Below are 15,148 nucleotides of genomic sequence, written 5' to 3'. Positions count from 1 at the left end.
CATAAGAAACAGTGACTTTGACTCTCAAGAAGTGGAATTAACGAGATCATATTTTTATTTATTTTATTTCCTAAGTTTGACTATTCTTCACAAAGTGTACACGCTAATATGGGAGTTTCAGAGAACCTCAAATATAATCAATAGCTTTTAAATTAACATTGGATTATTTGACTTGTGTGTGTGAAAGAGTCAACTAACTGTTCAGTTCCCTTCAGTCTCACAGAGCTTTAAGGCATATTTTAGGTTCTTGTTGCCACAGTAGGAAGCTGCCATGAGAGAAAAAGCTCTCGTGAAGTTAAATGTGGTTTCATAAGGGGGGACAGTTAGGGTGATATACGCTCTACTGAATGATAAAGGTTCTCCATGGCGTTTCACTTGATTGTTTGTTTTTGTATGGACATGGAGGAGACTGTGGCCCCCAGTCCTCATCACTGCCAGTCGAGGGGAAACTGATCTCCGTCCTTTGTTCATTCATTCATGACAAACCTCTCACATTACACACTCACGGTTCCACTCACACGGTCTCTCCTCCTTCTCCTTCTCCCTTCTGAAACTGCTTCTCAAACATAAAATTACTGCTCATCTTTAAAAAACTCAGAATGAGCGTTCCAGAGATGAGATTGTGTGCAAGTGCAGGATCAGCATCTCATTACACTGAACACTGCAGTTTTTTTTTACATCTTTAAATTGCGGCCTGCAAAGGGCTGGGATCACAGCATGTTGTGAGGAAACCCAGAGCATCGCTACAAGATGCCAGAATTCTAAATCTATTTTAATCCTAATCTCATCAGTAGAGTTTACTCTGCTCTCTGGTCCCCACATGACCTCTGAAATTAAAATCTGGAGCTTGTAATTTTACAACTCGCCCAAGACGACTGGAAGCAGAGGGAAATATCTTCTTATCTCGCTTTGGCTACACGAAAGAATGTCTTTGCAGTCTCCTCACCACCAGAATGAGTTTGAAATGGTTTGTGAAGCATGCACCGTTTTTTTTGTCCTTAAGCTCATACTGAAACAACCAAAGGGCAAAGAAAGTAAGAAGATATAAATCCTTTAATCCCTATTTTTATTGTGTGCTTCTACTGTAAGGCTGGCTTTATATCTCCATGAGGGATTCATCAGTGTTTTTAAGTTTCACACATCACAGCTTCAACAAGATGAGAACGATGACAAAATACAATTCCCCACCACACATATGAAAATAACTCCATCACAGCAAAACCTTTGAGAGACTCTCAATGATTTGTGTTTTTTCATCGTTGACAGCACAAATTGAAGTCCTGTGTGGAGGAATGTTCATGTTGAGACCCTGGATATCACCAGTGTTTGCGTGAGTGTGAGCGAAAGACTAACCTGGCCACTCATGAGTCTCTCATGTAAAATAGATGAGCTCAGTATGACCGTGTTATTCTAACCCTGCGGGAGAAAGAAAGAGGGATGGAGGGACGGAGAGAAAGGAACAACACATGAATAATTGAGCCCAAATCAGTTTAGTGACCGTCCGTCCCTTCCTACTCTCGGTCTAATGAAGTCAGTGCCGGCAACTGGATTCTCTAACAAACTCCTGCAGTGCAGAGAGAGACATACGTGACCTAGGCCATATAAGGGGAACCGGTTTTTGTGGTGAAAACGTTTGATCATCTCTTCTACATTTTTGGGATTGAAGAGGTTGTTAGACTCAGGCTCATCATGATACCATGGTGGCCCAACTGCTAGGGCTGGCTTTTCTGTTTCTACCTGTCAGCTTGGTCACCTGTGCAACTCATGGTAAGTGTTTTACAGTGTCTTTAGATTCATTTGTACTTAAATAACTGGTTTTATAACATGATTTGATTGGCTTCAGAAGAATATGTTGTGGTTTTGTTGTACAAATTGAGCATTTGAAGTAGCCTACAGTATGACACTTGATACTGGAATCTGGTATTGATGGGTTAGGGGGTTACAGTTAAACAAACCAAACAAAAACATTGTCTCTTTGGAGGCAAAAACGACAACACCGTTTTGAAGTTTCTTCACTTTCAGTACAGCAATTTCTTGTTTCTTGCATAACACCTGCACTGATACCTACACATCTATAGCTGGACTAAAACCGACAACTTTATCAGAGTGGTCAATTTAATGGACCTGCAGAAATGAAACAGTGTTTAATTCTGACAATTAAACACTGAGCAGAATTGTGGTATTGATTGTTTGACATGTGATGAGTTGTTTCTGATTTAATCAACAACAGTGGAACATTGCCCTCAAAGTCAAGTCATTATTTTACATGATTGTTTTAAGTCATTCTGTAAATTTTGTCTTACTTATCGACATAAATATTGAATATTGTGACATTTATTTCAACCATATCACCCAAACCTATTTCTGCTGACCGCTTGGTGAAATGGTAACAGAGAAAGAAAACAGCTATGAAAGCAAAGGATGGTTTATAGACTGAATATGTCTGGAAAAAATAATTGGACTAATCCCTTATTAAACTATTAGAGTGGGTCTGAAACATGCTGCGTAATCAACCCTGTAATTGAATACTGACAGGGCACATGACACGACCATCTCCTTTTCCCTCACGCACACACATTTGGTTGCATGATTGTGTGTCTCCTCTTCCTCCTCCAACAGTGCAGATCAAGTCCAACTGGGAGGTGGTGTATCAGGACACCAGTGTGTATGGCGTGGTGGGAAAAGCGGTGATCCTGGAGTGCGGCACCACCTTACCTGACATGTACATATGGAGCTTCACCAAGCCGGGCACTGAAGCTATAAAAGCTGTGGTGTACGATTTGGGGAAAGGAACGAGGATCCAGAAGCTGGCCGTGACTCTGGGAAAGTTGACGGTCATCTCAAACAGTGCAGCTGTGAGCATCGAGAAACTGTCTGTGGCTGCACATGGCCTGTTCACCTGCCAAGCCTTCTATGATATAGAACAGGAGCCCAAAGTAGTCTACCACTACGTGCACCTCACTGTCCGAGGTAAGACTTCACTTCTTCAGACAGGGGTGTAGCTAGGACGCAATACTCAACTCTTTTACCCCAATATCACTATTAATTAGTTATTCCATCTTTTATTAACATCTGCATCTATCCAAATCTAAAGCTCCACTAATTCTGAATAAACATTCCAAACATCCATGTTCTTTATAAACACGTAACATAAAGATTTTTGTTGAGGATCCTTTAAATTTTGATTTGAAAGAATTGCGTCTACAATGTCGATAAGATGTTTTACAGCTCAATAATAAACCAGGTGGACAAAACAAACATATCTTAGTTATTACTCAACTGCAATATCTATCTCCGAAGGCTCGACTTGAGGCGAGTTTGGAAAACAAAAGGTAGGTATAGACAATTCAAAATCAAAATAATGACAGAAAGTGTAGAAAGACCCAATGATTAAAGGCAGTGGCCAATCCTTATCTGGTCTTCTATACCCAACACCACACAATATAATAGCTATATCAAAAGATGTCCCAACTAAACTGCATTTATCGACACACAAGTTTAACTGACTATCTTACTTCGGCCACTTGTCGGCCATTTTGGATTTTACAAACAACTACATCCTTGAGTAACAAAACCAAAACAACTTTGAATCAAAAGTGTAAACATCCTGGACAGATAAAAAACGTTCTTCATCTGTCAGCTTGTAGTCCAACAGGCTACAGTAGAAAAGGTAACATCTAACATGATCTGTCTGGATACCCAGCTAAATACATAGACAATACAAATACATTTACCAATACATTTACTGGATTTATGTTCATCTAATCACACCTACATGTTGTGTGTCTTTGTCGTGAATTCAGTTCCAGTCAGTAAGCCTTACCTCCTGATGAGTGATGTGTCTCCAGTGGAAGGATCGACCATGTGGATGCGCTGCAATCTGGAAAACGGGACTGGACCGATCCAGTATGTGTGGCAACATGAAACCCGCACAGGCAACATATCCACCTTTGCACAGGGAAACACCAGCGTGATCAACGTGACCGACGTCCACCGAAACCACACTGGCTGGTTCCGCTGTGTGGCCAGCAACGCCGTCAACAGCGAGAGCTCTAACCGGCTATGGCTAGACACCATTTGTGAGTATTCATTGGATGCTTTGGGGTTTGCTTACTTCACAAAATACTTGTATTCTAAGCTTTTAAAGACACTGCACATGTTCATAAGTAATATTTATAGACCACTGAGCAAGATTTATGTCTAATGTAAGAGGCAGATATTTTTCTAGGAGTAGGTGAAGATCAAAAACAGAACGGAAAAGAAAGTGATGCCTGATGTTTATTCACCAGGTTTATTCACAACTCCAAATGTTGAATTGCTGCTGTGTAGAAAAGACTAGGTTGAAGTCACCTGTATCTTACATGTCCGTGTCCATCATAAATGTGTCGTGCTCATATCCTTTCTCCTCAGTTGGCCCAGACATTCCTCATATAGACGTGACTCCGTACACTATAACAGAGCGGGGATACTCAGCCCTGGAGAGAGAGACTGTGGCTTTACTCTGTCAAGCCCAGTCCAACCCGGCCAGTCAGTACGTCTGGTTCTACAACAACTCCCAGGTCTACACCGGGCCGCAGTTAACCATCACCAAGATCCTCCGCATGCACAGTGGCGACTACGCCTGCTTGGCACAGAACACGTACCTTAACACCCGCTCCAGAAAAACCATCAGCCTGACTGTCTACTGTGAGTCTGATACCTAACCTTGGTCCATGCTGTCAATGCTTTGACTCCACTGCTGACCTCTCTACTCAGTCCTAACCTGTGTTCTTCTGTCTTGGTACTGCAAATGGCAAGGAGTGTAAAAGAGTAATGACACCTATCCTGTTAACCAGAAACCTCCTTTGCTCCCTCTGTTTTTCTGTTTTAAACATTCACCTTCGTCAATTCTCTTATTTCAAGCTCTGTTCTCACAAATTTTCCCAAACACTCCCAAATATCTTGCAAATGTACACACACTCATACGCCTACACAACAAACACGCAGCAGAGTGTGGAAGTACTGCAGACCTATTCTCCTGTTCGGGCCGTCTGGGATGTTGACGGGATTCTCTGTCAGGTACCTCGCTGTGATGTCACAGCCATGGCAAGCGCTGGTTGGCTAGAAAGCCAGTGCTTGCCATTTTTCTCTAATGTTTGATTTTTGCTGAGTTTCTGCTGTTCTGTCAGTTACTCAGATGGTGTATCTGATTTAATACATCACCCAAGAGAGACAGAGTACATTGCCTATTCATATGCATCTTTCACAACAGAAAAGACAAGCTCGGGAATGAAAAGCCCATTGCTCTTCTATAATTGTGGTTCACACCAAATATCCTAACTTCTTTAGTCCCACTTGCCCTGTCTTTGGCCCCGATGACCTCATGCACCCCCCACTTTGCACATCACTACCCTGTCACGCTGCACTTTATCTCCACAGACCCGCCCGATGGCTCCCCCTCCTGTTCTGTGCAGCCGGCTCTGAATCACACCTCCCTGAGACTGCTCTGCTCCTGGCCCGGTGGTTTCCCCTCCGCCTCCCTCCACTGGAGCGAAGACCTGAAACGACTGGGACAGGAGGAGGCCGACACAAGGCAGCAACCAAATCCACTGACCAACACTGCCATCTTGCTGCCAGCTGAAGGCCTGACTTCCAACAACAGCCTGTTTTCATGCATGGGTTCCCACCCAGCTCTCAAGCAGCCGATAGCGTGCAGCACGCGCACATGTAAGAAACACAGAAGAAAAGTGACAAGTTGGTTTTTTTAAAGCTCCCTGATCACCAAACCTGTGACAACTCTCAACTCTTTTCCTCCATCAGATGTTCCCCCTGCAGATCCAGTGTGTTTTGCCTATGTGACAAACAACAAGCAGTATCTGATGCTGTCCTGCTCCTGGGATGGAGGGGCCCCAAAGGCCTTGGTGTGGTGGGAGGGCCCAGGTGATCAAGGCAAAGGCGGAGAGGAAAACTCCAACATCCTGATCCTTCGCTATGGCACCGCTCGCAGCGAGAAGCCCTACACCTGCCATGCTAAACATCCTCTCCTGGTCCAAACCAAGACCTGCAGGCTCACACTGGGTCAGTAAAGATTGTTAATATCACCTCACAACAAATGGGAGACACGGCTTGATCATTAATTAATTGAATATTCACTTGTCCCATGCAGAGGCTCCTGTGTTGCTGACACAGCGCAGGGTTGTGTCTGTGTATGAGGGGAGTGATGTGCAGCTCACCTGCAACCTGAGAGCCAACTATCTCCCGGTCAGTGACATCACCTGGTTCAACAATCAGGGTGCGGACATCCACGACACCTCCAAGTACAAACTCCTGCGAACATCTGCATGGGCCAATCTGACTGTGAGAGACACAGATGAGACTGGAGACAGCGGCGAGTACAGATGCACCACCTCCAACGCAGTGGGAGGAACGGAAATCAATGTCACTTTAGTGGTCAAGAGTAAGAAATCCTTATATTTGTCAAGCAATCACTCCACCACACAGTTCGACATCCTGGGAAATGCACTTATGCATTATCTGCTGTCTTCTGGGAAGTTAGATTAGAGGATTGAGACCACATAGCGATTAGCTTAGTTTAGCATAAAGGTTAGTATTAGACAAGAGGAAGACTGGCAAACAAACCTTGATTGTACAAATGGCAAGTTGTGGTATGAGACTAATGATTGGCTGGGAGGAGTAACTGCGCCCAACCAATAAAATAGACTGATCACACTATTACCACCCATAAAAACCCATTTTGCTGTTTTTTTATTGGATTATATAAATAAGATATAATATGCTAATGAATGAGCTTTAAAGGGGCTGGTAGGTCGATTTGTTTGGAAGGAGCTAGGCTGCTCAGCCTTTATGGTAAACTAAGCTAACCAGCTACTATCAGCTTCATATCTACTGCACAGACATTATCAATCACTCTTCCAATCTAATTCTTAGCATAAACTTCAAAAAGCATATTTCCCAAAAAGATAAAGAGCTTACAGTGAAGGTTTGAATCTGAGCATTGTCTGTCACAATCCAGCTGTATTCACAAATATGAAAGCTCATAAAAGTTTAAACTTTCATGTTTGACTTGATGGTGGTGCTATAATAAAAACGAGGACACCAAAGTCCATCCAATAATGATGTAGGCTGCTATCTGTCTAATGTCTATTGTGATAGACCATATCAACATGCACAAACTGACAGGTAATACGGAAGTGCGTATTTCTGTTTGATTATGTATTTGTTCTTCTTCAGGGCACCCCATGCCACCCAATGCAACCCTTATCAAAGCGATGTACAACAGCCGTCAGCGTATCGAGGTGGAGCTGGAGTGGCAGGTGCAGAGCGAGGAACACGGAGGGTGGACGGGTTTTCTCCTGGAGCACAGATGGGTGTCAGAGCGACCCGGGAGGAGAGGCAGCAGCAACGACTCAAAAGACGAAGCCGAGGACAGGATTGGTCCACCAGCCTGGTACCGTAACTTCCTCCAGGACCCCGATGTCAGAAGTCACACAGTAATAAGACTAACTCCCACCACTACCTACCAGTTCCGTGTCACACCTGTCAACCATCGCACCATTGGACACCCTTCGGCACCAAAGACTCCAGGTATAGTTCGTAAACATAGTGAGGAAAATGTAGTGAACTGAGCAAAGACAGGTGCCGTAGTTGGGGATTCCTTTACAAATCAATGATTTAAAAAAAATTATGCTCTGATTGCTGTTACTTTGACTTTGATAACAGTCTAACCTTTTTTTGTTTTCTTGTGTTATCCACTTAGGTGAAAGACTCATACACAAACAAAAAAAGCACACTAACACAATCACACATGACCGCTTCACTCTTCACTCCCTCTTTATCTACTTCCTTACCTTTCCTCAAACTGGCCCTGTGTGCTTCTTCCTGCAATTGCTTTGTACCATGTATAGAAGGATCTGATTAATCCAAGCCAAATGATTATTTAGGAGGCAGAAAAGGCTTGTAAGTCAGGTTTAGGGTGGGATAGGTCAGTGGTTTTCAACCCTGCATGAAAACAGGCAGCTATCGAGACTGGATTGACTTTTGGGGAGCGGTCATGTCCATCAACCAGGCCAAGTAAGGCTGCGTCAAACCCATAGAAAATAAAACCGACCATGGGTCACTCAAAGCTTGAGCGGATGTAAAATTTCCAAACAATTGTGAATTAAGTGCATTTTGTGCCACAAGACAAACAGACATGGGTTGAGAACCACTTGAAGGAGCTGAAATGTGATAAACCAAACACACTGTGCGTTATGTCAGAGGTGTACTGTTTTTGCAATGTGTAACTGTGATGTGTTGCAGCGGAGGCACGCTCCAACATGTACCCTGCTGTGATTGGAGCAGCTATCGGCGGAATGCTCTTTGCAGCCCTCCTCACGGCTCTGCTGCTCGTGTACGTAATCCGCAACCGCAACAACAATCCTCGTGAGTCCTGCACACAAACACCAGCATCCTAATGGCTTCTATAATGAAGCATTTGTTCCTTTAATGTGGCATTGATCTTTGGTGTTTTTCTTCTCCAACAGGGCTACATGATGTGCTGTTTGGCTTGTGAGTAATTAAGCATATTGTACTGATGTTGACAGCTTACTATGTGTAGACATGCTGGTATAAGTGTTTGTTTCTGTGTGTCCAGGCAGCACAGCCAGTCGAGGGAAAACATCAACTTCCCAGAGGATGACGTTGTAGGCGCGTCGGAGGGAGGAATAGAGGAGATTGGTGGATTATCCAGTCCAGGTAGATGAACCCCCATCGAACACAGATTCATAGAAATGTCAGCCCCCCCCCCACTCACTTAGACAAAGAGATTTAAGTAATTTTTGTGGGCTTTTGAAACACTTTTTCCCTTGTCCCTTTACAGCTCATGGGCCTACAACTGCCAGAGATAAAAAAAAAAAGGCCCAAGACTTTGGATTTCTCCATTTTTGTAATAATATAAAGACTTTTAATGAATGTGATTTGGGCTTCAATATTTTTTCCAAAACTTTGAAAATGAAATATTACTGTTGGGGTAATCCTCCATAGTGCGCTTCACAGATGAAGCCCACGATAATGAAATACTTTTACAGATGATCAAACAGGGATTTATGGTTTATGGGAATCCCAAGGTAGCCAGGTAATGTGGCCATGGCGTAAAAGGAGTGAGATGCAAGATTCGCAATTAACACCCACACAGTAGCTTTAATCAGCCAAACAATGGAAGGAGTGTACTTTTGTTATACACAACCTTTAATAAAGAATCATTCTTTTAGCTGTCCACTATTTCAGAGAAAAGTAAATCGTCCTGTCATCTCATCAGCGTTTATGAGAAATCCGATTTGAACTAATAACCGTATCAGTTGTCTACCTGATGCTAAACCTTGATGCTGGTCTCTTCCAGGTCCAACCATGGCTTTACCCCGGGCGGCTTCACCCCTCACCACCTCGCCTATGAGTGCCACCCCCTCTGCCAGCCAAGGCCCTCCCCCCGAAGACGATAACGAGCCTGTCAGCGTCACCATCACCGTCAAGGCCACAGGCTCATAGTCATTTATCACTCCCCCAGTTGAGAAATTATTTTTTGTTGATGGTTAGTTTGAGACTTATCTGATCTCCACTAGAATAACAAGACTTCATATATCTGTCACTACAACAATTGGTCACACCATCATTTGAAGCATCAATTAATATCCTGCATTAAAAAATATATATACCGCTTAGCCAACAGAAATGTCCTGCACGAGGTGAACAACTTCTGCTGTTTCCTTATTTAACAATTTCCCACTGGGGCTTTTATATTCACATGGATACTTGTAAAATTTGAGCTCATCACATATCTATCCTTAAAATTATTCTATACTTTGTCACTGGTCATGCTCATTGTGCACATTTATCATTTATCACATAACCTTTAGTGTATAGATGCTCATTGTTTAATAATTTATTCAAGACTTTGGACTGTATCATGTCAAACATAACCAGAACAACTTAGTCTTCTCAAAGGCAGAGCAAAGAGAGACAGAGAGACAGACAGACACCCCTGTGCATCCACCCACAGCTTCTGCTCCAAAATAAGTGAAAACTGGCTAATATGACATAATACTTCTACAAGAAAACAAGTACGACATAAAGACACAAGCAGGACACGTTTAAAAAAACCGACACAACAGCTAAATATGTACAGGTTCTCTGTAACGTCCATGGCAGTTTGTTTGTAGTCACCAGAAACTGTGAGGCTGACGCTACTCATGTGAGTAAAATCTTCTGAGTGCTGATGATGTCACCGAGCTTCTGTTTTATCTTCACAAAGAGTCGTTTGAACTCCAGACCGTCGCCCTGGAAAGACACAGACACACGTCAAACTGGTAATAACACGTACTGGGGTGTTGTTGTGTTGATGCTAGGTAACAACCAAAAAAAACGTTTTCAAACAGGATGTTGCTGTGTCTTCACTGATTCTTTTCTGAGGTTTTTTGTGGTTTAATGGCACATTTTGTGTCTCAACCTTTATTATGGTAATGGGTTATTCACATTAAAAACACGTTGAAATGCTAAAAACCAACCTTAGAAAGCCTGAAGTCCAGCAGCACTCTATTATTCATCTCTAGCAAATGGACTTTGAAGATGAGTTTGTTATTGCGCTTGTCGAGTGTGCTCACCGTCACCTGAGGAGCAGAGAGAGGTTCATTAAACTGAGGTGTTTGATGGTTCCAAGCACGTGTAGGATGTTTGTGAAACAGAAACTGAAACAGATATTCTGCTTGTGTGGTGCAGGAGGTGTTTTTTTTTACTCAATTTCAAAGCATGTAATGATTCTACATATATCTAAATCCTGTGAGTGCAGATGTACCTGTTTGGTGCAGGTGAGTTTGAAGCCAAGCGACAGGCTTTCGCAGGCCTCTTTCAGGGCAGATAATGAGGCGTCGGCATTCACAGCAGTGAAGAAACGCGTCATTCTCCGCACTAATCTCTGCCAAGGAGACTACACAATAAAAATAAGACAAGTAGTTAAAGCATGAAATAATTGGGGGAAAAAAGATCCAGGGCCTGTGTTGTTCACACAGATCATCACGTGTTGTAAAACAAAATACAAACTGATATAGCACCGAGCATGTGAATTACCTGACTGGCTCCCGGTGTGCCCAGTAGCTGACTACCCAGCAACATGTGCTCCGGCTTGGTCGGCTGGGAGAAGCTGACTTGTCCGTCGGCCTGACTGATTAACAACATGGCTTCCCAGCCACCTGCTGCGAGATCAGGCTGAGAGCTGGAAAACTGCATCCTGTCATCACTGCAGAGGGAGGAATGTGGTGTTGAGATGATGCAAACAAAAGTAAATACAACTTTAGAGTTAAGATTTTTTTTTTTGTGAAAGCTCCTGACCTATTTTTTCTGGATTTTAGTCCCACATCTGTTCGAAGAAGTTTTTTTCCTCCTGAACCCAGAGAAGCTGGCGGGTGCTTCACACCTGCAGGGAACCACACAGAAATCACGCAATTGAACAACAAACTTAAAATTCAGTTGATTCTTTTTGTCCTGATACTAAAACTTGCCTTGTGTAAACCAGCGATCTTTCATTATGTCTGTGATGGTGATGCGTGCATCTGGACTCACCAGCAGTAATTTGGACAACAAACCTGTGCAGAGCGGTTACATGTTAATGAAATTAACCTCAAACACAAAAAAATTAAAAAGAAGTAGTATTTACAAGATTTACTTACTAAGTGGCATTGGTTGTATTTTCTTCCAAGGAGATAGATAAGTTTTCTTTTGAACCCAGTCTGAAAACTCTTGACAGCTCTCAGAGGGCTGGTCCCATGGTAACTCTAACAAAGAAGCAACATAAAGAGAGCGACAAAACTTATTTCACAGCCACAAAAATCTTCCTTCTGTAGTTTGGTATATAAATATAATTTACCGTAAGGTTTTGATAGTTTGACAATGTCTGTGACCACCAAATTAAAACTAGTTCATCTTTGAGTCAAGTGAATCTTTTCGTCAAATTTGAAGAAATTCCCTTGAGGGAAGAACAGGATGGACAGATGAATGAATCTGTCTGTAACCTTCACAGTATCGAGGTTCTTACTATTGGAGCACAGAAGTGGGTATGATACTGTGTCGACCCCCTGTAAACAAAGACTTTGTGGTTTTACCTCCAGCCAGCATGGCAGTGAGGACTATCCCACAAGCCCAAATATCCGCGGGCTGAGCTTTGTACTCTGGTCGGCTGAGAAGCTCCGGGGCCACGTAGGGAAGCGTCCCACAGAGTCGATTCAGAGGACGCTCTCGTCCTTTGAAGCGAAACATGGTGGCCAGACCAAAGTCTGTCAGCTTCAGGTTATCTAAAGGTAAAGAAGAGTAGCAGATGATTGTAAGAATACATTCTTAAAAATGTATTTCTATGTAATGTGATGTAATATTTCTCAATCTGGTGGGTACACATTGTGTTTCCTCACCTTTGTCATCCAGCAAGATGTTCTCTGGCTTTATGTCTCTGTGGGTGATGCCAATATTGTGGAGGTACTCCTGCAGGGGTGTGACTGTGAGTTTAATAACAGCAGAACCATGCAGGAGATCACATCATTGCACAGATTTGTTTCACTCACCACAGCTGCCATTAGCTGCTGGAAAAACCTATGAGCGTCGTTCTCTGCCATCCCCACGTCAGGCTCTACAGTGAGAGCAGGATGACATTTTAATAACATCGATCAATCACAGCATTAATAGATAGCAGCAACAGACTGGTCATCAGGCTGATATAGTTTATGAAGCATTGACTATCAAATATCCACTGCCACTGTGTCGTTTTTATATTTGGGTTATGTGCATTTATTATAATATGAAGAAAAGAAAGGCAACGATTGTATTTCCACCCATGTGTCCAGTAAATTTTAGATTAAATGAGTTCAAAGAAGAAAAAGAAAAGACAAAATAATTAGTTGGGAGTCAGGTATGACTAACAAATAGGTATTATATGTAGCTTTATAATCTTGTGATTCTTGGCATTATCTGTAATGTTCAAAGAGAAGACTTCAGTCTATCAGAGATTTGGTCAAAGCTAAATGAAAGTAGTCCTATGTTTGCCACCATCTGTCTCACCGATTCGGTCAAACAGCTCCCCTCCGGTGCAGTACTCCAGGAAGAGGTAGACCGTCGGCCCTTCCTTCCGATGGCCAAAAAAACGCACAATGTTGGGGTGGGTGAGGATCTACCAAACAGCAGTAAATAGCGTTAAGTGCACACACAGTTTTCATAAAAAGGTGCTTTCAGCCAATGTTTCTAGCTAAAAACAAAGGTTGAATAAATTTAAAGCTTTTTATCCATTTAAAAACATAGTAACTGGTCAACACACATTACATTTTCCCACTGCAGCCGGTAACCACTGACTGCACTGACCTACCTTATGGACGCACACCTCCTTCTTGACATTTTCAGCGCACTCTTTAGCCTGAGAGGTATCGATCACCTTCACTGCAACCGCCTCCTCCGTCTGCCGGTTCACCAGCAGCTTCACTCTGAGACGCAGGAACACAAAGAGACAAGACGGGTTCGATCACAGAGGACCAGGCGGAAAAGGAGACAGATAAAGGCAGCGGTGGAGAGTTAAAGTTACCTTTGATTGAACAGGGTGAGTGAGTGTCGGCAGCACAATTTGTTAACTGACTAACTAAACTGTGTATTTTGTATGTCCACCAAGGAGGATATGTTTGCACCCCCTCTGTTTGGTTGTCTGTGAGCAGGATTACGCAAAAAATACAAAACAGATTTCCACATACATGGGCCAAGGAAGAATCTTTTCAATTTTGTGAGGATCCAGATAAAAAGCCAGATCCAGGAAATTATTTTCACTTTCATAAACAAGATAGCAATAGAGCATTATTTTTGAACTGATTTTTCAGGGAATAACTAATAGATCTGGATGAAAAACTTTGTGATTGATATTGTTTTATTGCCCAAACATGGTTTTAGGTAAACAAAATCTGTGTTGTGTTAGATAAAATGCGGATTTATTCTCACATTAATGTGAATATATATATCACATTAATTATCTGACCCTTCAGAATAGAAGGCAGCAAACTGAAATCTTACAACTCTCTCAAAAGTCCTGTGGGGCGAGCTGCAGAAGTAAGATGCTCCAGCGATTTATTTATGTAATAATCCTACACATCAAATGAACACATTGACTCTATCGGGTGGAGATGTGCTGCTATGAACAGTGGGAGAGTAAATAATGTTGTTAGTGATAATAACAGAGGAGGATTCATACTCTCCGTAGGCTCCTTCTCCCAGTGTCTGCAACAGGTCCCAGTCCTGCACAAAAGGCACCGCCATGCTACAAACACAAACACACACACTCATGTATTTTCCTCATATTTCACCTCCTGCGGACCTGTCAGCTTAGTGGAAATTCCCCGTTTCATCAGTCAAAGCCTTAAATGTCACGGACGTATCGACTCAGAGTTAAATAACCGACTCACCTGTTGTGTCAGACGAACTTTCTCATGAGTCTGAGGCAGCGACTCTGAAGAATCTGCCACAAATTTGGCGCCTTGTTTTTTCTCCTGTTGATGACTTCCGACATCTTCGACACTTCCGGTTGTTCCTCTTCTTCGCTGAGGTTTCACGGCAGCTGCTCTCCTCAGCGCCCCTCTACCGCTCACTACGGGTAACTCCTACTCCAACAGGTTTTTACCACATTCACTTATTCATTTGTAGTTTAGTCATTTTGCTTGTACGAAATCTTTAAATAACAATAATTTTTAATAATAATACGCTCAGATTAATTAAATAAAAGTAGCAATATCATGTTGTGTAATGACTCTTTTGCAAGTAAAAGTCCTACGTTGAAAATTAAACTTGAGCTAATAAGAAAGGCAACTCAGCAGGTCGTTTGCATATTTAAACAATGTAGCTGTAGAACCTGTAATATCTGCACATGGTCTAACCACATTAAATCCTAACGTTTATTTCTAGTTTTAATTTAAAGTAATTCAGGTCTTATCACAGTGGGACAAAACCCTTGAAAAGGCGATGTAATAGTGGATGGAACTGCAGCCTAGCCTAGTAATTCTTATAATTTAAGTGAATAAACATAATATGTACAAAAAATACTCTTATGTCATCTAATGCTAGAAAATATTAAGAAATAATTTTCCTTGGTCTACAGATGGAA

At 42.4% G+C, this 15,148-nt stretch overlaps 2 protein-coding genes across 2 annotated transcripts; one reads left to right on the top strand and one right to left on the bottom strand.

The window, feature by feature from the left end:
- The first annotated feature begins 1,550 nt into the window (after positions 1-1,550).
- Positions 1,551-9,787, top strand: LOC118122684 (V-set and immunoglobulin domain-containing protein 10-like 2). The gene is made up of 12 exons (XM_035179564.2): positions 1,551-1,767; positions 2,620-2,970; positions 3,804-4,079; positions 4,411-4,686; positions 5,419-5,706; positions 5,800-6,057; positions 6,146-6,436; positions 7,231-7,584; positions 8,299-8,421; positions 8,523-8,547; positions 8,633-8,733; positions 9,377-9,787. Exons 1-12 carry the CDS (start codon positions 1,698-1,700, stop codon positions 9,520-9,522), a joined length of 2,559 nt encoding a protein of 852 aa, XP_035035455.1. The 5' UTR covers positions 1,551-1,697; the 3' UTR covers positions 9,523-9,787.
- A 114-nt stretch (positions 9,788-9,901) lies between these two features.
- Positions 9,902-14,594, bottom strand: chek1 (checkpoint kinase 1). The gene is made up of 14 exons (XM_035179565.2): positions 14,454-14,594; positions 14,243-14,308; positions 13,376-13,490; positions 13,075-13,183; positions 12,582-12,646; positions 12,432-12,501; positions 12,129-12,317; positions 11,697-11,801; positions 11,529-11,612; positions 11,359-11,443; positions 11,098-11,266; positions 10,826-10,957; positions 10,539-10,640; positions 9,902-10,311 (listed from the first exon to the last, which is right to left on the bottom strand). Exons 2-14 carry the CDS (start codon positions 14,305-14,307, stop codon positions 10,222-10,224), a joined length of 1,380 nt encoding a protein of 459 aa, XP_035035456.1. The 5' UTR covers position 14,308; positions 14,454-14,594; the 3' UTR covers positions 9,902-10,221.
- Positions 14,595-15,148: the final 554 nt, after the last annotated feature.

The sequence above is a fragment of the Hippoglossus stenolepis genome, chromosome 15, assembly GCF_022539355.2.
Source record: "Hippoglossus stenolepis isolate QCI-W04-F060 chromosome 15, HSTE1.2, whole genome shotgun sequence".
NCBI classification, from domain to species: Eukaryota; Metazoa; Chordata; class Actinopteri; order Pleuronectiformes; family Pleuronectidae; genus Hippoglossus; species Hippoglossus stenolepis.
Note: the sequence above shows the minus strand (reverse complement) of the source record. Positions and strands in the feature narration are given on the sequence as shown.